This window comes from Lithobates pipiens, unplaced genomic scaffold (assembly GCF_037356315.1).
Source record: "Lithobates pipiens isolate NorthernLeopardFrog02 unplaced genomic scaffold, aLitPip1_a1.2 Scaffold_8, whole genome shotgun sequence".
Lineage (NCBI taxonomy): Eukaryota > Metazoa > Chordata > Amphibia > Anura > Ranidae > Lithobates > Lithobates pipiens.
In genome coordinates, this window is record NW_027507903.1 from 514,713,309 (window position 1) to 514,740,198 (window position 26,890).

General features: G+C 46.9%; 1 protein-coding gene across 2 annotated transcripts in view; it reads left to right on the top strand.

Moving 5' to 3' along the window:
* TTLL1 (TTL family tubulin polyglutamylase complex subunit L1) overlaps positions 1-26,890 on the top strand; it is a 93,857-nt gene that overhangs the window by 37,789 nt on the left and 29,178 nt on the right. For both annotated transcript variants that reach the window (XM_077469401.1, XM_077469402.1), the window contains exons 5-7: positions 1,683-1,817; positions 5,693-5,801; positions 9,538-9,681. In XM_077469401.1, the coding sequence (XP_077325527.1) occupies positions 1,683-1,817; positions 5,693-5,801; positions 9,538-9,681 (388 nt within the window). The remainder of the gene's footprint in view (positions 1-1,682; positions 1,818-5,692; positions 5,802-9,537; positions 9,682-26,890) is intronic.

Genomic DNA, 26,890 nt, shown 5'->3' on the forward strand with positions numbered 1-26,890 from the left:
CCTTGCTTGTCACCAGATGTGGAGTGAGTGGAGCGCCCCTTGTGGTTTGTCAGGCAGACAGCTGAGGGGGTGAACTACAAGTCCCAGCACACCTCACCTGTACTTCCACACACAGCTCACCTGTCACTGATGACGTCACATCTCTGTGGGATGCCCCTCTGGATGTAACAGGGCGTCTCCCTCCTCATGCTGCAGCCGGTCTCACCTGGCAGAGGGAGGGTCCGGGACTCCTCCGGCTGTCACTCTCTGGCTCCACCCTTCTGCCATAACTGATTAGCTTTCCAGGGGGCAGGCAATCTGCACCACTGAACAAGGAATCTGTTTTCACACAGCGAGGAACCTCATGAGACCGGTGATGCGGGGCGGGCAGTATGAGATGATGTCATCTCTCTGCTCCCGCCACACCTCCAACACTGAGACAGGCTTTGAAGGTGGAAGAGCAGTGATGCGGGTCGGAGAGAGATGATATCACCTCTGCTTGCCCGCCCGCTCGCTTCTTCCATCCACCCAGTGCTCTCATGCCGGCAGCCCAGCATTTTTCTAGCCAGCCACCCGCACCCGCGGCCCAGCTGCAGAAGGGCGACGGCCCCGGGGGTTGACAACCCCAGCTGTACAGAATAACCATAAAAAGTAAAAGTAGTTTTGCACAAATATGTTTTTTTAAGTTTAACTCCAGGCAGACTGCTAAATATATACCGCTAAATTATTTATCTGAAAACATATATATAGATTAATCAGAGTTGTTTTGCCTGCCACAGGAATTGTACTTGTGTCCATCCAGTCCTGAGATTTACACAGCTCTGCCCCATAGCACAGGAGAGGGGGACCTAATCTTTCCTTTCTGCAGTTTAGTCACACTTAGGCCGCGTACACACGCGGGGACTGTTCGCCCAACTTTGTCCGTCAAACAGTTTCAGCAAACAGTCCGCTCAAAATTAGCATGGACGGACAAGGCCACACACGACGAACGAACAGTTTGCTGAAACCGTGAGCGATGACGTGAACGGCACGTACGACGGGACGAAAAATACGACGTCCTATACACTGCATTATAACTTTCGGCGTGTAAATCCTTTCTGAGCATGCGCGGAACTTAGTTTGACGAACAAGCCTACACACGAGGGGACTGTTCGCTGAAACAAAGTTTCAGCGGACAGTTTTTCGGAATTTCCGAAAAACCTTGTTCAGCGGACTGTTCGCTGAAACTGTCCGCTGAAAGCCCACACACGGGCAGACTGTCCGCCGAAACACTGTTCAGCGGACAAAGTTGGCCGAACAGTCCCCGCGTGTGTACGCGGCCTTACAGGTCTTGTCCCTCCACAGCTTGTGATTGGACAGTGAATAGAAAGGCAGCAGACTGATATGCTCATCTCTGTCGCTCTGCTGTCTCCTTCTATTGGCTTGTTCCTTGCATTTTAGCACAACTGAATGGCTCCTTGCGCTGCTTCTCCATCTTCCAGTCTGAGTTCTGCTATACAAGGGATTGCAAGAGGCTAATACCAACTTAAATTCAGACACTTACACTGCTTGCATTAAAAAAAATAAGGGCTGCATTAATTAAAAATGTAAATTGATTTATGACTTTTATACTGTATTTGCCCTGAGTTCAGCTTTCATGAATTTGTGTTGTTTTTGGTGATCATTTTGTTACAAATAGTGCTAAATCTCTGAATGTTATTTAGGTTTGTGTCACAGTCTTCCAAAGAAGCCTATGTTATCTCTTTGTATATCGACAATCCTTTGCTGATCGGAGGGAAAAAATTCGACCTGCGCCTCTATGTCCTTGTCACCACCTATCGACCTCTCAAGTGTTATATGTAAGATGTTTTATATATGATTTTATTATTAAAGTGGCGATTCTGTTCTGATTTTGACATTGAAAGATGAATGTAAAATGTTTCATTTATTCTATCATTATCACACTCCAACAGGTGAAATCTGATGATCACTTCCAAAGCTCCTAACTATGTACCTAATCCTAGAAAAACTGCAAGCACCCACATTACTGTAAATCACCTAATATAGTGAGTTAAAACATAATCGTTCTTTGCTATAGTAAATAGTAAAACTTCTCATCCACTTGCAAAAGCTCTCCAGTAATATATAAAGCAAACAAGAACTGCCAAAATTTGTGTATCAATATAAAGTGCAATAAAAAAAATAGATTTTCCAGCGATCAACAGATGTGTAGATTGCACCACTCCTCCTGTGTTCACTCAAATTCACCCCAAGTGGACAAAGCATCAACCATTTGGATGACCCCTATGGGTCCTTGCCCACAAGCTTGCGGATCAGGTCCACCTAGCAGTTTAGGCAGACCTGATCAGGGAAGTTGGCGGGGGTTAATGGGATGCTAGGTGGCGCCCTTTTAAAAAAAATCAAAGCCAAAAAACTGTCTAGAGCCCAATAAAAAGACGGCACAAAGAACAGTGTCCTCTGCCCCCTTCACATCACCCCCCCCCAACAGTAGAGTTCACTGCCCCCTCATAGTAGTGTCCTCTGCCCCTTCACATCACCCTCCCACTTTACAGTCCTCTGACCCCCATTGCAGTGTTCTGTACCCCCCCCTGTCCTCGGACCCTTTCACACATCACCTCCCATGCCCCCTCCCCACACAGTAGTGTCCTGTATCCCCCCAACGCAGTTTCCTTTGCCCCCCAAAATAGAATCTTGTACTCCCCCCAAAGCAGTTTCCTCTGCACCTCTTCACATCACCCCCTACTTTAGTGTCCTGTACCCCCCAAAAGGGTGCCCTCTACCCCTCCTTCACATCACCGACTTTCTCACTGACTGTAGTGTCCTTCACCCCCCCAAACACCCGCCCCCCACATACATATATATGCACCACACACACACACACACACACACACACACAGCTCTGTGATCAGGAGACCGCATAGTGCTGGATGGAACGCGAAAGCTGGAGCAGCCAGAATTTACTTTTCATAATAACAAGTTGATGATTGGTTGCTAGGACTGCCTAGCAAGCAATCACTGAGGCAGCTCCAGTCCACGCCCTTTATTCAGCACTATGCTCAGTGAACATAAGAATGGCAGAGGCTGGGGGGGGGAGCAGTGTTCATGATCTACCTGTCTGCTCCCCACGATCAAATGGTAGATTGCAATCGATGGCTTGCCAACCACCGCTTTAATGTATTTTGATGCCTTTTATGTCTAGTACTGAACCCACATATAGTGAATTTTTACCATGTCAAATGATAAACATTTATCTATATGTTGCATTCTTAACCCTGATGAAGACTTATGAGCTTCGAAAATGTGTCGGATACTGCTGTGACTTGTTATTGTGTGCAAATACATTTTTACCAAACACCTGTGGAACGCCCATATGCACCAGGCACCAGTACTACAGTGATGACATTTTGGATTCGCAAGCCCATAGAGAGCTGTCCTTGCTGCAATCCTGATGATCATTTTTAGAATCCACCAACACTTCAACCATTCTTAAGCTGGTCATACACTGATTAATATATGGCTGGTTTAGCATGGAGCAGCTGAATTTCAATCCGTGTGTAGCTGTCCCCACTCATCAGAAGTTGATCATCTGGCTGAACAAAACAAAAAAAATGCAAGTCCAGTATTAAGCCTTGCTCAAAATACTGACGCTGAACAAATTACTTAATGCGCATATACGTCCCCAAACCCCCTTTGTGAGTTTGATGCGTATTTAGGCTGGGTTCACACTGGTATGACAAACGCTCCATCATTGGAAGCACATGTTACATGACGTGTATAAATCATTCCCTATGAGAGTCGTCTTAACTGGTCCGACTTTGAAAAAGGTTTCTGCACTACTTTTGATCCGACTTTGATCCTACTTCAGCCCATTTAATATCATTAAAGCTGGATCAAAGTCAGATCATCGTCTTTACTGATCCAACTTTGGCATGCGACTTGTGCCCTGAGGATCTTTAAAGGGGAAACCCATGTCAAAATAAAAAAAAAAAAAAAGTCATAGAATTCCCCCTCCAAGACCATAGCAGCCCCTTTTTCTCTGGTATGAATTTTAAGGAGAACCCCCACACTGATAAAATGGGGTGGGGTCCCCCCAAAATCCATACTAGACCCTTATCCAAGCACGTAGCTCGGCAGATCAGGAAAGGGGGTGGGGACGAGTGAGCGCTCTTCTCCCCTCACTGATGACTTCCTCCGATTCAGTTCTTCTCCCTCCACTGAGGTCTTCCTCTGCTGCTGGTTGTCCTCTTTCCACTGTCTTCTCCCTCTGTTCTTCATCTGATCTTCTCCTGGCGCACGCTCCCGCTGTAATGCTAGGTCCACCGTGTGCCATTACTTATATAGCCATGGGCCCTCTTGTGACATCACCATCCCATCATGTCACAGGCGGTGACATCACAAGGGGCAGGGCCTTCGGGTGACATCACTGGGTGGCCACACCCTATAGCTATAGAAGTAATGATACACGGCGGACCTAGCATTACAGCGGAAGCGAGCGTTGGGAGAAGACAGCGGAGAGAGGAGAACCGGCAGAGGGAGAAGAACCGAACCGGAAGAAGTCATCACCGGAGGGAGAAGAAATCGTAAAGAGAAGCCAGAGCTGCTTTAACAAATTACACTGTCAAAAACCTGTGCACTGTTTTTTATTTTTGACACTTTTTTTTTTTTTTAGGTAAATAGGTATGGGTACAATGTACCTGATATTCATTGACATAGGGTTAGGGGGCCAGTATCTGGGGGGCCCCATTGTTCCAAGTCCCCCCTGCTCGCGGACCCCGACAACCACAGCCCAGGGTTGTCAGGAAGAGGCCCTTGTACCCATCAACATGGGGATAAGTTGCTTTGGTGTGGGGGAGCCCAGGGTGTTCGCTTGTCCCCATCCCCTTTTCTGACCTGCTGGGCTGTGTGCTCAGATAAGGGTCTAGTATGGTCTTGGCATGGGGGTTCCCCTTAAAATCCATACAAGACTGAAGTGCCTGGTATGGTCTTGGAGGGGGAATCCTATGCTGTTTTTTTTTTTTTTTGGCGTGGAATTTCCCCTCAAGATTCATACCAGACACAAAGGGACTGGTATTGTCGAATCCTTTTCATTGAAGTGGGATGGAAGTCAGACTTCAAGTGACAGGGCAAAGTCGGATCCACAGTCTTACGACTGTCATGTTGTACCAGTATGAACCCGGCCTAAAAGGTGCGTTTTAAAATGCACCCTAGATGCCTATTTTTTTTGGCTGCTGTGAACAAGGCCTAGTGCACCGCAAACGTTTTCTGACTTGTTTATAGTGTGTTACTATAGACTTGTTAATATGCTTCAATTCCTTACAAACTTCACACGAATCAATTTTTGAAGTGCAGCGATGCGACACAATGCAAATGCTTCATATTTTGAAAATCTGAACAGCGCTGTGTGCTGTCCATATTCTCAATTTGAAAGTGTGAACAGTGCTTTGTGCTGTTCATATTCTCAATTGTAGACTGCTTTACTAGGAGTTTAAGGAGCATTAAAAACATGTTTTAAACTCCTACTTTTAATGTCAGTATTAACAGGATCTTAGAGCTGTTCTGTCCTGTATTTTTCTCCTTTTTCATCATAGTGTGCTTCAGTGATGAACACCTTTTTAGTTACAAAGATATGAAAAATGCTGTCGTCATGCAGAATATTACAGACACTTTTTTTTTTTTTTTTTATCTGTTGCAACAATATTGTGTTTATTTATAGGTACAAGCTGGGATTTTGTCGGTTCTGTACTGTAAAATATACCCCAAGCACTAGTGAGCTGGATAATATGTTTGTACATCTAACAAATGTCGCTATTCAGAAACATGGGGTAAGAACTTTTTTTATTTTATTTTTCCTAGTGGCCTGCTGTTTGATGGCCCGCTGTTGGTCAGTGACTCAAAGTCTTGCTGTTGAATGTCTCGCTGTTGGCTGTCTCTCTGCTGGCTGTCTCTCTGCTGGCTGTCTCTCTGCTGGCTGTCTCTCTGCTGGCTGTCTCTCTGTTGGCTGTCTCTCTGCTGGCTGTCTCTCTGTTGGCTGTCTCTCTGTTGGCTGTCTCTCTGTTGGCTGTCTCTCTGTTGGCTGTCTCTCTGTTGGCTGTCTCTCTGTTGGCTGTCTCTCTGTTGGCTGTCTCTCTGTTGGCTGTCTCGCTGTTGAATGTCTCGCTGTTGGCTGTCTCGCTGTTGGCTGTCTCTCTGCTGGCTGTCTCTCTGCTGGCTGTCTCTCTGTTGGCTGTCTCTCTGTTGGCTGTCTCGCTGTTGGCTGTCTCGCTGTTGGCTGTCTCGCTGTTGGCTGTCTCGCTGTTGGCTGTCTCGCTGTTGGCTGTCTCTCTGTTGGCTGTCTCTCTGTTGGCTGTCTCTCTGTTGGCTGTCTCTCTGTTGGCTGTCTCTCTGTTGGCTGTCTCTCTGTTGGCTGTCTCTCTGTTGGCTGTCTCTCTGTTGGCTGTCTCGCTGTTGGCTGTCTCGCTGTTGGCTGTCTCGCTGTTGGCTGTCTCGCTGTTGGCTGTCTCGCTGTTGGCTGTCTCGCTGTTGGCTGTCTCGCTGTTGGCTGTCTCGCTGTTGGCTGTCTCGCTGTTGACTGGCTCGCTGTTGACTGGCTCGCTGTTGACTGGCTCGCTGTTGACTGGCTCGCTGTTGACTGGCTCGCTGTTGACTGGCTCGCTGTTGACTGGCTCGCTGTTGACTGGCTCGCTGTTGAATGACGGCCTGCTGTTCAGTGGCCCGCTGTTCAATGGTTTGCCATTCCATGGCTCGCCATTCCATGACTCGCCATTCCATGACTCGCCATTCAATGGCTCACCATTCCATGACTCGCCATTCAATGGCCCGCCATTCCATGACTCGCTGTTCAAGGGCTTGTTGTTCAATGGCACGCTGTTCAATGGTGGAGTTTTTTCGTAGCCCAACTTCAGCCAAAACCTTTTTGTAAGTTGTTTTGGATAGGTTGGAGAATAGTCAGAACCTTGGGTTTTTATTTCTTTTTACTGGGGACATTCCTCCTCACTTCCTAGCTAGTGGACAGAAAATGAAGCAAAGTCTTGCCTAGTAGGAACAGAGACAAGACACTTTTTTAGTAGGACATGGTAGGGTTGGAGCCTTCAAAATGTTGTATTGCTTTCTGTGAATTCCTGTACCAGTGGCACTAATTCCCTTAGAGATTAATTCTGGGCACAAAAACATTAATTTAATTATTCTTCATGGGCTACAAAGGCTTTAATTCCACATTGTGCTCATCATATGCCTTTGGAGACCCAGATATTATATTGTAAATGTCCAGTGACATCACCACTGTGCTGTACATAGCCTGTGCAGAGAGCAGAGCTGGGGGAGGAAGCCAACAGGCCACACCCATTACAGGCTTCCTGCAGAAAACTACATGAGGGGTGGAGACGAGACCAGTCACCCTGCACAAGAAGTGAAACCAGCAGTAACCAGTCTTTACTACAGGAACCTCCTGCACAGGGGTTAACGTTTCATACTGCATTACTGCATAGATCTGGAAGGAATACAAAAAGTACACCAAAATTCAAGTAATGGTACATGCTCCTTGTACTTCAATAATATGTGCTTATCCCTGGAGTTAAGCTTTAACTTAATCTCATCTGACAATCCATCGGATCCATTCCCCTACATCTGGCCAGATCTGAGGACAGTCAGCTGTAAACGGACAGCCAGTCTGTTTACATCCGGCTGCCCATAGAGCAGAGTGGGCTGTGTCCGCTCTGCATAAGTGGAATGCGCACGGACCTGTCATCTAGCTGCTCCACTCAGCAGGAGATCTGCAGGAGACCAGTTGACAGATATCCTGCAGAGCAAAACCAGATCTGGCCTGTGTGAAAGGGGCCTATATCAGACCTACACAGTACTGACAACTTGAGGTCTTTTCTTTGTCAGTCCAGCACATATTTGTTATTATTTTAAATATAATGTTTGTAGATTGTTTGTAGATTACCCACTAGAGGGAGCAAACAGTCACTCCACCTTCCTTCTTGACAGCTGTTGGGATGTCAGTCACACAGGGAGAGAATTGTTTTCAGTGAATCCACTGGCTTGTAGGCTTTTTTTAGTAGCAGAAAAGTACAAACATTGTGTAGCCCTACAAAGAGAAAGCAGAGCCTAAAATTTAAAACGGTATTAAACTCTGATTTTTTTTTTCTAAATGGGCCCCAGGTGGTTGGTGCCATAATGTGTGAAAATGCGCTGCATAATAGGAGGTAATGACAGACTTAACAGTAAAACTAAGTTCTACAACTCTGAGCTGTCACCGCTCTCAGTACTCCTTATTTTCGCCTGGTCTTTCTTCTGGGTTCATGCTCTCTGGCTGCTTGAATTGCCAGGACACGATGATGCCACTCTGGCACATGCACATGGGAGTCACCATCATGGCAAGGCGCTCTCTGCAATCATGGTGCAGGTAGTGTGCCATGAAAACATAACAAAATGCATGGTTTTAGTACCTTAGACATAGACAATCATTTAACCCTTGCAGCCCCACTGCAAAGGGAGGAATTTTGTTTTCCCTGTAGGTAGGATTTAAGGAAATTATAGTTGGTGGAAGACTGAAATGGAAAGGTGATTTTCAACACCATTTTGAGTTGAGAGATGAGAGGAATCTTAATATATCGCGGTCTTACCCCGAAGGATGTAATGTTATTACACAATGGCTTGTGTATCATTTAAAGTGTTTGCAACCAAAAAAAATAAGATGGATCCTGTTCCCTTAAAGCGTGTATGGTGTAATTTGGCCCCTTGTTTAACCTAAAAAACTTGGCTGATCCTGCCTGATTCTGCTCCCCCCCCCCCCCCCCCCGTAAACTGATCAAGGTTTATCATGGCTGCTGAGCCCTGACACTGTAGTCAGTTTACGTGCCTCCGTCAGCCGCAGATCTCCTCTCAACTGTCCTTTCTCCCCCCTCCCCTCCCTGCCTGTCGGCTAATCTGTGCCATTCTGCTCCCCGCCACTTCTTTTCCTGGTGCTATAATATCGGTATTATAAACATCCCATCCCCTCTGTTAGCTAATATTATGTGTCCTAGTGTCTGTGCTGGAAAAAAAAAATGCAGATTTATATATCAGTGCATCTTCCGGCGCTCACGTGACTACTTGGGTCACTGCTCCTCGCTGACGTCATTAGGATTTCTCGGCCCCTGCCGCTATAGCTGTCAGCCAGGGAGAGGAAAGAGCCAAGCAGTCATGTAAGTGCCAAGAGACACTGATATAAGGTATAAATCTGCTTTTTTTTCCTACACAGACACTGGGACACATAATGAGGGATGTTTATGATACAGTGGCTTCACAACCACTTTAAATACGTGATAATTTTTTTTTAAAAACATTGAAAATGTTATTTTACAAAATTGCAAGGAAGAATAAAAGCAGAATATATCTAGGATATGAGCTGGAATAATACAATGTTTTACAAAATGAGGGAAATACAGCAAACTGTAACATTTTTGTAGATGTGACATCCAACTAGCGGGTAGAATTGATTGTTAAATCAAACTCCAGTACATTACAGCCAAGCCTGAGGCCTCTTGCTGGGTTATAACATGTTAGTGTCTTCTCTAGGATGACTACAATCACATCCACGGTGGGAAATGGACGGTCAGTAATTTGCGTCTATACCTGGAGAGCACGAGAGGACGAGAAGTCACTGATAAACTCTTTGATGAGATTCACTGGATTATTGTGCAGTCCCTGAAGGCAGTGGCGGTAAGTATCTTCTTTAATGTTCTGTGTGCATGTGTTTGTGTGTGTGAAGCTTCAGGAGCCAGACTATAAAGGAAGCACTGTGCCAGCCAAACAGACTCCGCATTTCTTTTTGCCAGACCCTATTGTTATTATTAAACAGGAAATTTGATTGGCTGCGCAAAAAAACAAGAAATTGTTCTCAATGAGCGATCAAACTTTTGTTCGCTGTAACCTCACCTTTATTCAGACTTTAGCTGAAAACTTAAATTGACATTTGTAGAAAAATGATGAAGCAAAACACTTAACGGAAATTACACTTTTACAATTGGACTCATTTATCATGACCTTGCATGAAATAAAATGACATTTTGACTATAAAATTTACCTTGTCAACTCCGCTTTGGAAAGATTTGTAAAAATGCTGTGGTTTTATCTAGACATTCAGGGACAAATGCAAACTGATAAGGCAGCTCTAATCAGGTGTTGCTTTGCTGGTCATGTAACTTGGAATGTCCAGCATTCTCCCTCTTTTTGCAAGCCTGATTGAAGAAGCTAAGCCTGAATCTGGGGCATGACTATAGCTATAGCAGAGCATGCAACTGCTAGGGGACCAATAGCACAGGGGTGGTCTGCAATGTCTGGCAGCTGCTCAGAAGTCCATTAATATGTTTTATCACTAGAAGTTACCTTTTGAGATGGAGACAAGAGAAGCAAGGGGCCGGTAATAGTATGGCTATGGAACCTTGTTATACACAGTCACTGGCCCTGTGAGCATCAATAAACAAGCCCCTTCCATGCAGTATGTAGGTTTAAAGAACAGATCAAATTAATTTTTTTCTGAGCCCCCAGTTAACACCTTAGGGTACCAAAACAATACATGTAAACACACACAAGTGCTCCAGGGTGTGTATTTTGGTCCCTCCCTGTAGAGCAGGACCCCTCCTCCTTGGACTCCCCCATGGTTCAAGACTCCTATCGGGGGAAAGCATACTCAGGTCCACGTAGTTCAAAAGCCCGACAGACCCAGATCCTCATATTAAGCCACAGACAACAGACAAGTCCTAGGTGGTGGGCTACCCCAAAGAGCGAGATCCCCCAAGGCAGAGGAGAAAGGAACCTGATGGCTACACATCCTACTTCTAAACTTCAGGGCAGGCCCAAAGACCCACACCCTACCATCCGCGAGTAAAGGAAAAGAAACATGTAAAAAGTGCAGTGAGACACATGTGGACAGTGAGTAAAAAATAAAATAATTGCACAGTGGTTAGGCCTTGCCGCCTTGTAACAAAAGTTGCCCTGGCCTTGGCTTAAAGGTCTAACCCATGGGGTGGTGTGCAGAAAAAAAAATTAAGAGGTGCTGTGGCCAAGTGCTCTTTCTCACAGTAGGGTCCCAAACGCATTGTGATACTAAGAGCGCCCCTGGGCATCACTCCAATTTGGACGCTGCCATTGCCGTCGATTTGTATTACCTGATCATCATGTATTTAACATGATGATCAGGTAATGCAGATTAAAATCAACTTCACTTTTTAAAAATGTTTAAAATATATTGTCATGGTAAATCTTGTTTAGGGAGCTGGCATCAGACTGGCTTTAAATGGGGTATCATTTACAGATCCTTTAAAAGATATATGTTTATAATAATTCAATTATAGACATGTGGAATTATGATCTGTGGTGTATTACGAGGATATAGCAGTACAGCTATAGCTGCTATACAGCCTTATTTTATAATTGTGTGTATCTATGTGTATCTATATGTATATATATATATATATATATGTGTGTGTGTGTGTGTGTATATGTATGTATATATATATATATATATATATATATATATATATATATATATATATATATATATATATATATATATATGTGTGTATGTGTATATATATATATATATATATATATATATATATATATATATATATATGTATATATATATATATATATATATATATATATATATATATATATATATGTGTGTGTGTGTGTGTGTGTGTGTGTGTGTGTGTGTGTGTATACACACACACACACACACACACACACACACACACACACAATCTCATAAACATACATGGGTGTTCCCAATTTTAATTTGATTAGTTGATTGTCATCAAATATATAAACACACACACACACACACACACACACACAGTATCTCACAAAAGAGAGTACACCCCTCACATTTTTGTAAATATTTTATTCTATTTCTATCTTCTTTATCTTTTCATGTGACAACACTGAAGAAATGACACTTTGCTACAATGTAAAGTAGTGAGTGTACAGCTTGTATAACAGTGTAAATTTGCTGTCCCCTCAAAATGACTCACAGCACATTAATGTCTAAACCGCTGGCAACAAAAGGGAGTACACTTGCCACTGGAGTCCTCTTCCACTCCTCCATGACGACATCACGGAGCTGGTGGATGTTAGAGACCTTGCGCTCCTCCAGCTTCCATTTGAGGATGCTCCACAGATGCTCAATAGGGTTTAGGTCTGGAAACATGCTTGGCCAGTCCATCACCTTTACCCACAGCTTCTTTAGAAAGGCAGTGGTCATCTTGGAGATGTGTTTGGGGTCATTATCATGTTGGAATACTGCCCTGCGGCCTTGTCTCCGAAAGAAGGGGATCATGCTCTGCTTCAGTATTTCACAGTACATGTTGGCATTCATGGTACCCTCAATGAACTATAGCTCCCCAGTGTCAGCAATAGTGATGGACGAACTTCCGACGGGACGTTTCGCGAACGCGAAACGCGAACGGACACAAACGTTCGCGAAAACGACCGTTCGCCGCGGGCTCCATTGACTTCAATGGGAGGCGAATTTCGCAAACCTTTAGGTCGAATTTGCGGCCACGGGGTAATTATTAGGGGGTAGCACGTAGTCCCACCACCTGGACAATAGCATAATACATGTATGAGGTGAATTTGGGATCGATAACTACAAGCATTTTTTTTTTATTTGGGAAATTGTTCTGACAATTCAGGACTATGGAGCTAATGAAGGCAATGGAGGAGAGGGAAGGTCAGGGACCAGGGTAGGCAAACAAGAGGGTGCAGGAGATACAGAGCACTGACAGCAGCACCGTAATACAGAGCACTGACATCAGCACCGTGACATACAGCGCTGACAGCAGCTCCGTGACATACAGCGCTGACAGCAGCTCCGTGACATACAGCGCTGACAGCAGCTCCGTGACATACAGCGCTGACAGCAGCTCCGTGACATACAGCGCTGACAGCAGCTCCGTGACATACAGCGCTGACAGCAGCACCGTGACATACAGCGCTGACAGCAGCTCCGTGACATACAGCGCTGACAGCAGCTCCGTGACATACAGCGCTGACAGCAGCTCCGTGACATACAGCACTGACAGCAGCTCCGTGACATACAGCGCTGACAGCAGCTCCGTGACATACAGCGCTGACAGCAGCACCGTGACATACAGCGCTGACAGCAGCTCCGTGACATACAGCGCTGACAGCAGCTCCGTGACATACAGCGCTGACAGCAGCTCCGTGACATACAGCGCTGACAGCAGCTCCGTGACATACAGCGCTGACAGCAGCTCCGTGACATACAGTGCTGACAGCAGCTCCGTGACATACAGCGCTGACAGCAGCTCCGTGACATACAGCGCTGACAGCAGCTCCGTGACATACAGCGCTGACAGCAGCTCCGTGACATACAGCGCTGACAGCAGCTCCGTGACATACAGCGCTGACAGCAGCTCCGTGACATACAGCGCTGACAGCAGCACCGTAAGCAGCCCCAGGAGGAAGTCAGCACAGCACAGGGATGGTGTGATCCCCTCATAATAAGAACCCCCAGGAGGAAGTCAGCACAGCACAGGGATGGTGGGAGCCCCTCATAATAAGAACACCCAGGAGGAAGTCAGCACAGCACAGGGATGGTGGGAACCCCTCATAATAAGCAGCCCCAGTAGAAATATGACACCGCTCAACCTCTTCAAAGAGGAGGGTAGGGGCATATAGTACGGTGTGCTTTTTTGGGTCAGGGAAGTGAGCCAAATGAATTAAGAAGGTCTGTGTGCTTGATTCCAAAAATTGTTTATAGACATATACATGGTCTACTGATCACATGTGTTGAATTCCTCCGAGATCCATGCCTCATTCATTTTTAGAAATGTGAGGTAGTTAACACTGTGGTGAGCTAGGCGAGTACGCTTATCGGTCACAATCCCCCCTGCTGCGCTGAACGTCCTTTCGGACAGGACACTGGATGAGGGGCAAGCCAACAGTTCGATTGCAAATTGGGCAAGCTCTGGCCAGAGGTCAAGCCTGCCCACCCAGTAGTCTAGGGGTTCATCACTCCTCAGAGCGTCCACATCGGCCGTTAACCCAATGTAGTCGGACACCTGACGGTCTAGGCGTTCCCTGATGCTGGATCCGGATGACACCTGTCGATGGGTCGGCTGAAAGAATGACCTCATATCCGAAGTCACCAACACATCTTCAAACCGGCCTCTTCTTGCAGGCGCTGTTGGATTGGTACCCGCAAATCCTTCTCTGGGAGTGGGAATTGCTCCTCTGCCAGCGCACGCAAAAGCAGAATGCAGCATTTCTCGAAGCAAGGCCTGGAAGTGCTGCATTCTGACAGCCCTCTGCGACGGCGGTAACATTTCCGCCATTTTGTGTTTGTACCGGGGGTCTAAGTACGTTGCCACCCAGTACTGGTCCTTGACCCTCATGCTTTTTATACGGGGGTCCCTATTAAAACACTGGAGCATGAAGGCCCCCATTTGCACTAAAGTGGAAGCGGTGTGGTGGCCTGGCTCCTGCTCATCATCCAGGATAATGTCGTCCTCTTCATTCTCCTCTCCCCATCCTCGCACAACAGGGATCCCAGAAAGGTTTAAAGCATGCTCTTCTTGCTCCTGCTCATCCGCCCCGGCACCATCCTCCTCTGACTCCTCATCAGACTCCTGTTGTTGACTTGTCTCAGATAGAGTAGCCCCCCCTGGGAATTCATCCAGCATTGCGACTTCCTCATCTTCCCGCTCCTGCTCCTCCACAGCCTGATCAATGACACGACGCAATGCACGCTCCAGAAAGAAGGCATAAGGTACCATGTCACTGATGGCGCCATGGCTGCGACTGACCAGTTTGGTGATCTCCTCAAATGGCCGCAGAAGTCTGCATGTGTCGCGCATGAGCAGCCACTGGCGCGGTGAAAAAAAACCCAGCTCCCCAGAACCGTTTCTTTCGCAGAGTTCATACAGGTAGACGTTAACTGCACGTTTCTGCTGGAGCAGCCTATCAAGCATATAGAAGGTTGAGTTCCATCGCGTCGGGCAATCGCAAATAAGACGTCTGACCGGCAGATGGTGTCGCCGCTGAATGTCAGCAAGGCGAGCCATGGCCGTGTAAGATCTTCTGAAATGGGCCGAGATTTTCCTTGCCTGCCGCAAGATGTCCTGGACCCCAGGGTATTTGACAAGGAATCGCTGCACGACCAAGTTTAAGACGTGTGCCATGCACGGCACGTGCGTGATTTTGCCCTGTTTCAATGCGCTAAGCAGATTGGCACCGTTGTCACACACCACTTTACCAACTGTCAAATTGAGCGGTGTTAGCCACTCATCTGCCTGTGAACGCAAAGCTGAAAGGAGTGCCGGGCCAGTGTGGCTCTTTGCTTCCAGGCACAACAGACGCAGCACGGCATGGCAACGTCTCACCTGGCATGTGGAATAGGTTCTGGGGAGCTTGGGCGGTGCAGTGGAAGAGACGCTAGCAGCGGAAAAGGAGGAGGCAGCTGAGGAGGAGAGGGAGGAGGATGGAGTAGGAGGAGGAGAAGAAGAGTCAGGCCTGCATGCAATCCGTGGCGGTAAAACCAAATCTACACGGGTGCCACGGGTTACATGCTTGACGGCCGTCAGAAGGTTCACCCAGTGGGCAGTAAAACTGATATACCTTCCCTGCCCGTGTTTGCTAGACCACGTGTCTGTGGTCAGATGTATCTTGGCACCGACACTGTGTGCCAGAGATACATTCACTTGCCGCTGAACATGGCCATATAGCTCTGGGATGCCCTTCTCTGAGAAATACTTCCTTCCTGGGACCTTCCATTGTGGTGTTCCAATGGCCACAAATTTGCGAAAGGCCTCCGAGTCCACCAGTTTATATGGCAGTAGTTGGCGGGCTATGAGTTCTGACAAGCCAGCCGCCAACCGTTGGGCAAGAGGGTTATCCGGCGTCATCATTTTTTTACGCTCAAACATTAGGCCCACGGAAGCCTGCCTTTTTGCAGAAAAATGTGAGCTTGGCGTGATGGAAGGTGGAGTGGAGGACAATTGTGAGGAGAGAGGAGAAGGAGAAGTAGAAGACGAGGCTGGACGGTGAGAGCCTGCAGTGTGGCTTTGTGTGTTCCGTTGCTCCCACTGGGCTCGGTGATGGCTGCTCATGTGCCTTCTTAAGGCGGTCGTCCCTAGGTGAGTATTGGGCTTACCGCGACTAACGCGTTGACTGCAAAGATTGCAGATGGCAACGCTATTGTCAGCAGCGGACACGTTAAAAAAAGCCCACACTGCGGAGCCATGTGCCGGTGTCCTGGGAGCGCCAGATGTGACCGTACATGGTCGATGACTCGCTCCTGATACATTTGCAGTCTGCTTTGTCCCTGCTGTGCAATGTAAGTCATTGCTGCTTCTCCTCCCTATCTGCTGGTCCATATCTCCCTCTGAACTCCCCTCCTCTTCCTCTCTTGTGGGCACCCACGTGACATCACTAGACACGTCATCATCAACGTCACCTTCCCCACCGCTATAAGTAGAGTAGGCAGCAACACCGGGGACCAACCTCCTCCTTGGGCTGATCTGGGTACTGGCGTCAGACTGCTGAGTAGCGCTTGTTGCTACCTCCTCTTCCTGATCCAATACCAAGAGTGGCTGCGCATCAGAAATGTCCTCTTGATATGGATCGGAAAATAATTCCAGTGACTCAAGCGGAAGGTATGTGGTGGTGGTGGTGGTGGTCGTGTTGTTGGTGGTAGTGTCTTTGGGGGTGCACATAGCAGAGAGTGAAGAAGAGGGTGCAGATCGAGAGGATGAGGAGGGTGCAGAAGAGTAAGGCTGAGCGAGCCACTCAACCAAGTCTGGTGCATCCTTTAAAGTAATTGAACGCACCTTCTGCAACTTCCCACTTTGGCTCAAGCCTGTTGCTCCTGCCCTACCCCTACCACCCCTGCGGAAGGGCCTGCCTCTTCCTCTGCATGTCATTTTTTAAATGACCCTGTGACAAAACTCTTAGTCCCTATACCGCTGAAGGACTGCTGCAGTATAGGTGAGCGGTCAGCAGTGGTGCACGTCAACCCTATCTATTGTGGACCTATAGCGGTCCTTACAGAACAGCAGACTGTACCGCACTCAAGCCTATGTACCGTAGCACCCTATACCAAGTTACCAGTCCTTATAAGAACTTTTGTGGACCAAGCAGGTTGTGTATTAGTGTTTAGCAGACTGTACGTCAGTCCCTATACCGCTGAAGGACTGCTGCAGTATAGGGCAGCGGTCAGCAGTGGTGCACGTCAACCCTATCTATTGTGGACCGATAGCGGTCCTTACAGAACAGCAGACTGTACCGCACTCAAGCCTATGTACCGTAGCACCCTATACCAAGTTACCAGTCCTTATAAGAACTTTTGTGGACCAAGCAGGTTGTGTATTAGTGTTTAGCAGACTGTACGTCAGTCCCTATACCGCTGAAGGACTGCTGCAGTATAGGGCAGCGGTCAGCAGTGGTGCACGTCAACCCTATCTATTGTGGACCGATAGCGGTCCTTACAGAACAGCAGACTGTACCGCACTCAAGCCTATGTACCGTAGCACCCTATACCAAGTTACCAGTCCTTATAAGAACTTTTGTGGACCAAGCAGGTTGTGTATTAGTGTTTAGCAGACTGTACGTCAGTCCCTATACCGCTGAAGGACTGCTGCAGTATAGGGCAGCGGTCAGCAGTGGTGCACGTCAACCCTATCTATTGTGGACCGATAGCGGTCCTTACAGAACAGCAGACTGTACCGCACTCAAGCCTATGTACCGTAGCACCCTATACCAAGTTACCAGTCCTTATAAGAACTTTTGTGGAACAAGCAGGTTGTGTGTTAGTGATTAGCAGACTGTACGTCAGTCCCTATACCGCTGAAGGACTGCTGCAGTATAGGGCAGCGGTCAGCAGTGGTGCACGTCAACCCTATCTATTGTGGACCGATAGCGGTCCTTACAGAACAGCAGACTGTACCGCACTCAAGCCTATGTACCGTAGCACCCTATACCAAGTTACCAGTCCTTATAAGAACTTTTGTGGACCAAGCAGGTTGTGTATTAGTGTTTAGCAGACTGTACGTCAGTCCCTATACCGCTGAAGGACTGCTGCAGTATAGGGCAGCGGTCAGCAGTAGTGCACGGCAACCCTATGTATTGTGGACCGATAGCGGTCCTTACAGAACAGCAGACTGTAACGCACTCAGGCCTATGTACCGTAGCACCCTATACCAAGTTACCAGTCCTTATAAGAACTTTTGTGGAACAAGCAGGTTGTGTGTTAGTGATTAGCAGACTGTACGTCAGTCCCTATACCGCTGAAGGACTGCTGCAGTATAGGTGAGCGGTCAGCAGTGGTGCACGTCAACCCTATCTATTGTGGACCGATAGCGGTCCTTACAGAACAGCAGACTGTACCGCACTCAAGCCTATGTACCGTAGCACCCTATACCAAGTTACCAGTCCTTATAAGAACTTTTGTGGACCAAGCAGGTTGTGTATTAGTGTTTAGCAGACTGTACGTCAGTCCCTATACCGCTGAAGGACTGCTGCAGTATAGGGCAGCGGTCAGCAGTAGTGCACGGCAACCCTATGTATTGTGGACCGATAGCGGTCCTTACAGAACAGCAGACTGTAACGCACTCAGGCCTATGTACCGTAGCACCCTATACCAAGTTACCAGTCCTTATAAGAACTTTTGTGGACCAAGCAGGTTGTGTGTTAGTGATTAGCAGACTGTACGTCAGTCCCTATACCAATGAAGGACTGCTGCAGTATAGGGCAGCGGTCAGCAGTAGTGCACGGCAACCCTATGTATTGTGGACCGATAGCGGTCCTTACAGAACAGCAGACTGTACTGCACTCAGGCCTATGTACCGTAGCACCCTATACCAAGTTACCAGTCCTTATAAAAACTTTTGTGGACCAAGCAGGTTGTGTGTTAGTGTTTAGCAGACTGTGCGTCAGTCCCTATACCGCTGAAGGACTGCTGCAGTATAGGGCAGCGGTCAGCAGTAGTGCACGGCAACCCTATGTATTGTGGACCGATAGCGGTCCTTACAGAACAGCAGACTGTAACGCACTCAGGCCTATGTACCGTAGCACCCTATACCAAGTTACCAGTCCTTATAAGAACTTTTGTGGACCAAGCAGGTTGTGTGTTAGTGATTAGCAGACTGTACGTCAGTCCCTATACCAATGAAGGACTGCTGCAGTATAGGGCAGCGGTCAGCAGTAGTGCACGGCAACCCTATGTATTGTGGACCGATAGCGGTCCTTACAGAACAGCAGACTGTAACGCACTCAGGCCTATGTACCGTAGCACCCTATACCAAGTTACCAGTCCTTATAAGAACTTTTGTGGACCAAGCAGGTTGTGTGTTAGTGATTAGCAGACTGTACGTCAGTCCCTATACCAATGAAGGACTGCTGCAGTATAGGGCAGCGGTCAGCAGTAGTGCACGGCAACCCTATGTATTGTGGACCGATAGCGGTCCTTACAGAACAGCAGACTGTACTGCACTCAGGCCTATGTACCGTAGCACCCTATACCAAGTTACCAGTCCTTATAAAAACTTTTGTGGACCAAGCAGGTTGTGTGTTAGTGTTTAGCAGACTGTGCGTCAGTCCCTATACCGCTGAAGGACTGCTGCAGTATAGGGCAGCGGTCAGCAGTAGTGCACGGCAACCCTATGTATTGTGGACCGATAGCGGTCCTTACAGAACAGCAGACTGTAACGCACTCAGGCCTATGTACCGTAGCACCCTATACCAAGTTACCAGTCCTTATAAGAACTTTTGTGGACCAAGCAGGTTGTGTGTTAGTGATTAGCAGACTGTACGTCAGTCCCTATACCAATGAAGGACTGCTGCAGTATAGGGCAGCGGTCAGCAGTAGTGCACGGCAACCCTATGTATTGTGGACCGATAGCGGTCCTTACAGAACAGCAGACTGTAACGCACTCAGGCCTATGTACCGTAGCACCCTATACCAAGTTACCAGTCCTTATAAGAACTTTTGTGGACCAAGCAGGTTGTGTGTTAGTGATTAGCAGACTGTACGTCAGTCCCTATACCAATGAAGGACTGCTGCAGTATAGGGCAGCGGTCAGCAGTAGTGCACGGCAACCCTATGTATTGTGGACCGATAGCGGTCCTTACAGAACAGCAGACTGTACTGCACTCAGGCCTATGTACCGTAGCACCCTATACCAAGTTACCAGTCCTTATAAAAACTTTTGTGGACCAAGCAGGTTGTGTGTTAGTGTTTAGCAGACTGTGCGTCAGTCCCTATACCGCTGAAGGACTGCTGCAGTATAGGGCAGCGGTCAGCAGTAGTGCACGGCAACCCTATGTATTGTGGACCGATAGCGGTCCTTACAGAACAGCAGACTGTAACGCACTCAGGCCTATGTACCGTAGCACCCTATACCAAGTTACCAGTCCTTATAAGAACTTTTGTGGACCAAGCAGGTTGTGTGTTAGTGATTAGCAGACTGTACGTCAGTCCCTATACCAATGAAGGACTGCTGCAGTATAGGGCAGCGGTCAGCAGTAGTGCACGGCAACCCTATGTATTGTGGACCGATAGCGGTCCTTACAGAACAGCAGACTGTACTGCACTCAGGCCTATGTACCGTAGCACCCTATACCAAGTTACCAGTCCTTATAAGAACTTTTGTGGACCAAGCAGGTTGTGTGTTAGTGATTAGCAGACTGTACGTCAGTCCCTATACCAATGAAGGACTGCTGCAGTATAGGGCAGCGGTCAGCAGTAGTGCACGGCAACCCTATGTATTGTGGACCGATAGCGGTCCTTACAGAACAGCAGACTGTACTGCACTCAGGCCTATGTACCGTAGCACCCTATACCAAGTTACCAGTCCTTATAAGAACTTTTGTGGACCAAGCAGGTTGTGTATTAGTGTTTAGCAGACTGTGCGTCAGTCCCTATACCGCTGAAGGACTGCTGCAGTATAGGGCAGCGGTCAGCAGTAGTGCACGGCAACCCTATGTATTGTGGACCGATAGCGGTCCTTACAGAACAGCAGACTGTACCGCACCCAAGCCTATGTACCGTAGCACCCTAGACAGACCAAGTTACCAGTCCTGATAAAGAGCTTTGTGGAACAAGTGAGTTGTGAATGATTAGCAGACTGCAGCAGAAGGGCAGCAGTCAAGTATAATATTCTTTCTATATTTGGAAGAAAGAATATTATACGTGTACAAGCCTATTACCGTACCACTGATACCAGTCCTGAAAAGAACCTTTGTGGAACTAATAGTAACAGCAAGTCTTTAAAATTATCCTCACTGCCTGACACACTGCTTCCTGCCTGTCCCTATACAAATTGGCAAAAAAGAGTAGGCTGGAACGATTAGCTGGAACAGCTCTTTTGTGGACCTGATAGTAACAGCTAATGATGATGATGATGATGATGATGAAGAAAGACTAATCTGGCTGAGCTGTCCCTAAAATAGCAGCATACAGCGCTCTGTCCCTTTATCTAAACTGACAAAAGAAACTCAGGCTGCTGACCTAACACCTATACCAGTCCTGAAAAGAACTTTTGTGTACCAAATAGCTAGCGTTTTCTCTGTCCCTACTCCACACAGGATCCTTTCCCTACAGTGACAGAAGAAAGAATGTAAAATGGCCACCGGATCGGGTGTATTTATAGGTTAGGGGGAATGTCCAAGTGTCCATGAGCTGTCATGTCTCAATTGGTTGTCCTGTAACACATGATAAACGTGTCACGAAAGGTTAAAGTTCTTGTATACATTAAACACGTAAGTCCGCCGGGGCGAACGACGGAAAAAGGCGTTCGAACCCGCGGACGGCGAAAGTCGGAAATTCGCCGCGAAACGACCGCCGGGCGAACCGTTCGGCCATCACTAGTCAGCAACACTCATGCAGCCCCAGACCTTGACACTCCCACCACCATGCTTGAGTGTAGGCAAGACACACTTGTCTTTGTACTCCTCACCTGGTTGCCACCACACACACTTGACACCATCTGAACCAAATAAGTTTATCTTGGTCTCATCAGACCATATGTTTTCAGTAATCCATGTCCTTAGTCTGCTTGTCTTCAGCAAACTGTTTGCGGGCTTTCTTGCACATCTTCTTTAGAAGAGGCTTCCCTCTGGGACGACAGCCATGCAGACCAATTTGATGCAGTGTGTGGCGTATGGTCTGAGCACTGACAGGCTGACCCCCCCTACCCCTTCAACCTCTGCAGCAATGTTGGCAGCACTCATACCTCTATTTCCCAAAGACAACCTCTGGATATGACGCTGAGCACATGCACTCAACTTCTTTGGTCAAACATGGCGAGGCCTGTTCGAAATGGAACTTGTCCTGTTAAACAGCTGTATGGTCTTGGCCACCATGCTGCAGCTCAGTTTCAGGGTCTTGGTAATCTTCTTATAGCCTAGGCCATCTTTATGTAGAGCAACAATTCTTTTTTTCAGATCCCCAGGGAGTTCTTTGCCATGAGGTGCCATGTTGAACTTCCAGTGAGAGAGTGAGAGCGATCAACACCAAATTTAACACACCTGCTCCCCGTTCACACCTGAGACCTTGTAAGGCCGCGTACACACGCGCGGACTGTTCGCCCAACTTTGTCCGCTGAACAGTGTTTGGGCGGACAGTCCGCTCGTGTGTGGGCTTTCAGCGGACAGTTTCAGCGGACAGTTTGACGAACAAGGTTTTTCGGAAATTCCGTAAAACTGTCCGCTGAAACCTTGTTTCAGCGAACAGTCCGCCCGTGTGTAGGCTTGTTCGTCAAACTAAGTTCCGCGCATGCTCAGAAAGGATTTACACGCCGAAAGTTATAATGCAGTGTATAGGACGTCGTATTTTTCGTCCCGTCGTACGTGCCGTTCACGTCATCGCGCACGGTTTCAGCAAACTGTTCGTTCGTCGTGTGTGGCCATGTCCGTCCATGCTAATTTTGAGCGGACTGTTTGCCGAAACTGTTGGACGGACAAAGTTGGGCGAACAGTCCGCGCGTGTGTACGCGGCCTTACACTAATAAGTCACATTCCCCCCAGGAAGGGAAAATAGCTAATTGGGCCCAATTTGGAAATTTTCACTTAGGGGTGTATTCACTTTTGTTGCCAGCAGTTTAGACATTATTGGCTGTGTGTTGAGTTATTTTGTGGGGACAGAAAATTTACACTATTATAAAAGCTGTACACTCACTACTTTACATTGTAGCAAAGTGTCATTTCTTCAGTGTTGTCATATGAAAAAAGATAGAATAAAATATTTACAAAAATGTGAGGGTGTACTCAATTTTATTACAGATACTATCTAAAAAAAAAAATTATATCTATATCTCAAACATTTATCCAAGATGAAGGCTACCAAGGCAAAATTTAGATTGTTGGGGAAAGTCAACACCGTGCACTTTTTATTGTTTTGGATATAGTGAGTAAAGTTTTTAGACTTTCATTGCAGTCTGTGTGCCTGTTGAGGAGATCCACCCTGTCTGTTTGTATCGGTGACTGTTCTCATCTAGAAAAACAAAATGAGGGCTGTCAAAATATCTCCAAAGTGAGATTTATCCCTTCCTAGCTGTTGCCAGAGCCAGTGTTCCCACTTAAAGATTTCACCTCTATTTCTGTTGTGGAGAGAACTCGTGATTTTTGGATTATCACTGACATTTAGTCTCGGTGATACCAGGACAAATAGGGAGAGTGAAGCTGCCTTAATTGCCACAGACAGTAATAAAACCTGACAGGGGTTCTAGTGACCCTATTAAAAATGTTGTGCTTTAGATACACTTTAATTCTTATTTTGACAGCGTTTTCTTTCTTTAAAAAACGCCTTCTGTTATGGTTACTAAGCCAGCAGTTTCTGGGAAGTAGAAGCCTCTTATTTGTTGCTATTGGATGGGATGAGTGATATTTGGTGTAGTTGGATTTGACAAGGTTTTATTGTGACTGCCAGCAGATGGCGGCACTGGGACGGCGTTATCCCTGCAGGGAGTCTGGCACGGATGTAGAATGTGAAGACCGCTTACTAGCACAGACAATTATGCGGCTGATGGTACACAGAACGTAGAGAGTAATTACAAGCTACTATGTGGGCTGCACTACCCACAATTTTCTGCGGTTATCTGTAACCTAAGTACATGTGTTTTCTGACAGCGGAGCCGTTAAACTACAGGGCATGAAATCGATTTCATTTCTAGACTGCAATCCATGAAAAAATAATATTCGTTGAAATTTGACTTCTATTTCAGAGGCTTTCAATTCTGAAGGATCATGCCTGACCACTGAGGTTGGGTTATAACATAATATGTTCTGGGAAATTGGGCTGAAAAAGCTACGGTATATTTCAGTTGGTGCTGATCTAGTGCTATTAGTATGAAGCTTTTATGTAAGTCATATAGGGCGTGTATACACCAGGCCAGTTCACATCACCACATTGCAGTGACTTGCTCTGAAAACGTACAGCATGCAGTAGTTCTTCTAGCATAGCGCAGTGCGACACAATTTACCACCTTTTTCATTACATTTTGTATAATAATAAAAAAGGAAACACTACAATGTGCTGGGATCAGAGCATTGACACCACTGTCTTCCTACTGCACACCAGCGGTTACATACTTGCCAAGCGTTGATGCAAATGTGCCCTTAAATGTACTTGTGGCATCTTCAAAGCCAAACTGAGCCCTGGTTCACATTGCTGAGATTTGGCATGCGATCTGACACGTCAAATTGCATGGCAAATCGGCGGCAATGGCAGCGTCCAAATTGGTGTGACACACCACATTGGCAGCGCTACACCGATTCCAAAAAGTAGTTTCTGTACTACATTTGGCAATTTTGGGGGTGCGATTTCCATTGACATCTGTGCAGAAACCCGCACAGATGTCTCTGAAATCGCCCCCGAAGTCGGGACTGGCACGCAGGAATGGATTTGTGTGAGTTCACCTAGACTCAATCTTAAACAAATTGGTCCAGCTGGTTTCAAAATAATTAAAGTGGATCTGGTTGCAGTGCTGTCCCTCACTTTCTTCCCCCTGTGGACTCGCCATTCTTCTATCCCTTGGTGCTCCTCTTTTAGGTGGAATGATGCCCTGCACCACCCATCCCACTTCCTGTAAGTTCAGGTTATCATAGACGTGTATTAAAGTTTATTTCCACCTTTGTAGCCAAATTGGGATAACACCAACTTCATATTTGTTACATGTTCCCATTCACATAGCTTAAAGCGGGAGTCCGCCGGGACTCCGCGTTTTTTTTTTTTTTTTTTTTTTTTAAAGCCAGCAGCTACAAATACTGCAGCTGCTGACTTTTAAAATAGTGACACTTACCTGTCCAGCGCGCCCGCGATGTCGGCACCCGAAGCCGATCTCTTGATTGTCTCTCGGGTGCTGCCGCCGCCATCTTGGGTATGGGAATCAGGAAGTGGAGCCTTTCGGCTTCATTTCCCGGTTCCCTACTGCGCATGCGCGAGTCCCGTTGCACAATGAGGATGGACCCGCTGCCTCTGGGAGCTGTGTGTTTCCCAGCAGGCAGCGGGGGACTTTCGGAAAGGGGCGTAATCTACGCCCCTTTCCGCAGAGAGCTATCCTGGAAGTGGGTGCAGATACCTGTACTGTACAGGCATCTGCACCCCCCTCCCCCCTGAAAGGTGCCAATTGTGTCGCCGGAGGGGGGGAGGGTTCCGATGAGTGGAAGGTCCACTTTAGGGTGGACCTCCGCTTTAACTATGTAAAAATCGCTGCTTGCTTACTTTTTTACTTGCTCTATTCTTAAAGCGAAACTGCAGTCTGCTCACATAATTTGTAATAAAAAACATCTTTGCCATTCTGAAGCTTCCCTCCAACCACTTTGCATATTATTTTATACATACTGTGATTCTGTACTTGCTAAATATGCTGCAGAAATCTCTCTCCACTGGCTGCAACCATTTTAACTGTGGGCAGCTGAAGCTGCAGCCTGTTCACTTCCTGGATTTACACAGAGGTACACCTCCAGCTCTGCAGCTCTCACCGTATTTCAGCGGACAATCCGCTCGTGTGTGGGCTTCAGCTGACTTTTTCAGCGGACAGTCTGAAGGACTTAGTCTTTCAGAATTTCCGTAATTTTGTCCGTCCAAACTTGGTTTTGTCCGTCCAAACTTGGTTTCAGCGGACAGTCCGCTCGTGTGTAGGCAAGTTGGACGGACTAAGTATGGCGCATGCTCAGAAAGGATTTACACGGCCGAAGGTTGCATTGCAGTGTATTGGACGTCGTTTTTCTAGTCCCGTCGTACGTGCTGTACACGTCATCGCGCAAGCTTTTAGCGGACTGTCTGTTCATCATGTGTGGTTAAGTCCGTTCATTCAAAAGTTGAACGGACTGTCTGTCGGATTGTCTGACGAACTTAGTTGGGCAGACAATCCACCCGTGTGTACGCGGCCTTATACATAAACTTGTAACATCCTTACTATGTTATTATTACTAGCGCCACGTGTTTCAATTATTTATAATAGGAACAAATACACAGAAATTACACATCCTTACTATGGCATTCATTCCAGTGTTTCACAACATCAGTGACATGGTTCTTATGTATATTGTAGAGGTGATCATTGAGACGTATTACAGTTAATAAATTACTAGATCTTATATTCTTCATTAATGGCGGTGGAGTGAATCACCCATCCTCTCTTAATATGCGGGCAGCATGGACAACCACCTGCACATGAGTGACATGTGCCCATGTTTGATATATGATATATGCTATAAGTCATATATCCTATTTTCAGTTTTGTACCTTTTCTTTATCTAGTTGCAGTGGTTTACTTGACCGCTTTTAGGTCTCTTTTCAGAGGATGAGCTTGTTTATGTTCTTTCAATAACATTTTGTGTATCAAGCTCAGTCCGTTTCTGTGCACACTTTTAGTTCTCCAATTTCTGTGTATTAGTACCTTAGTAG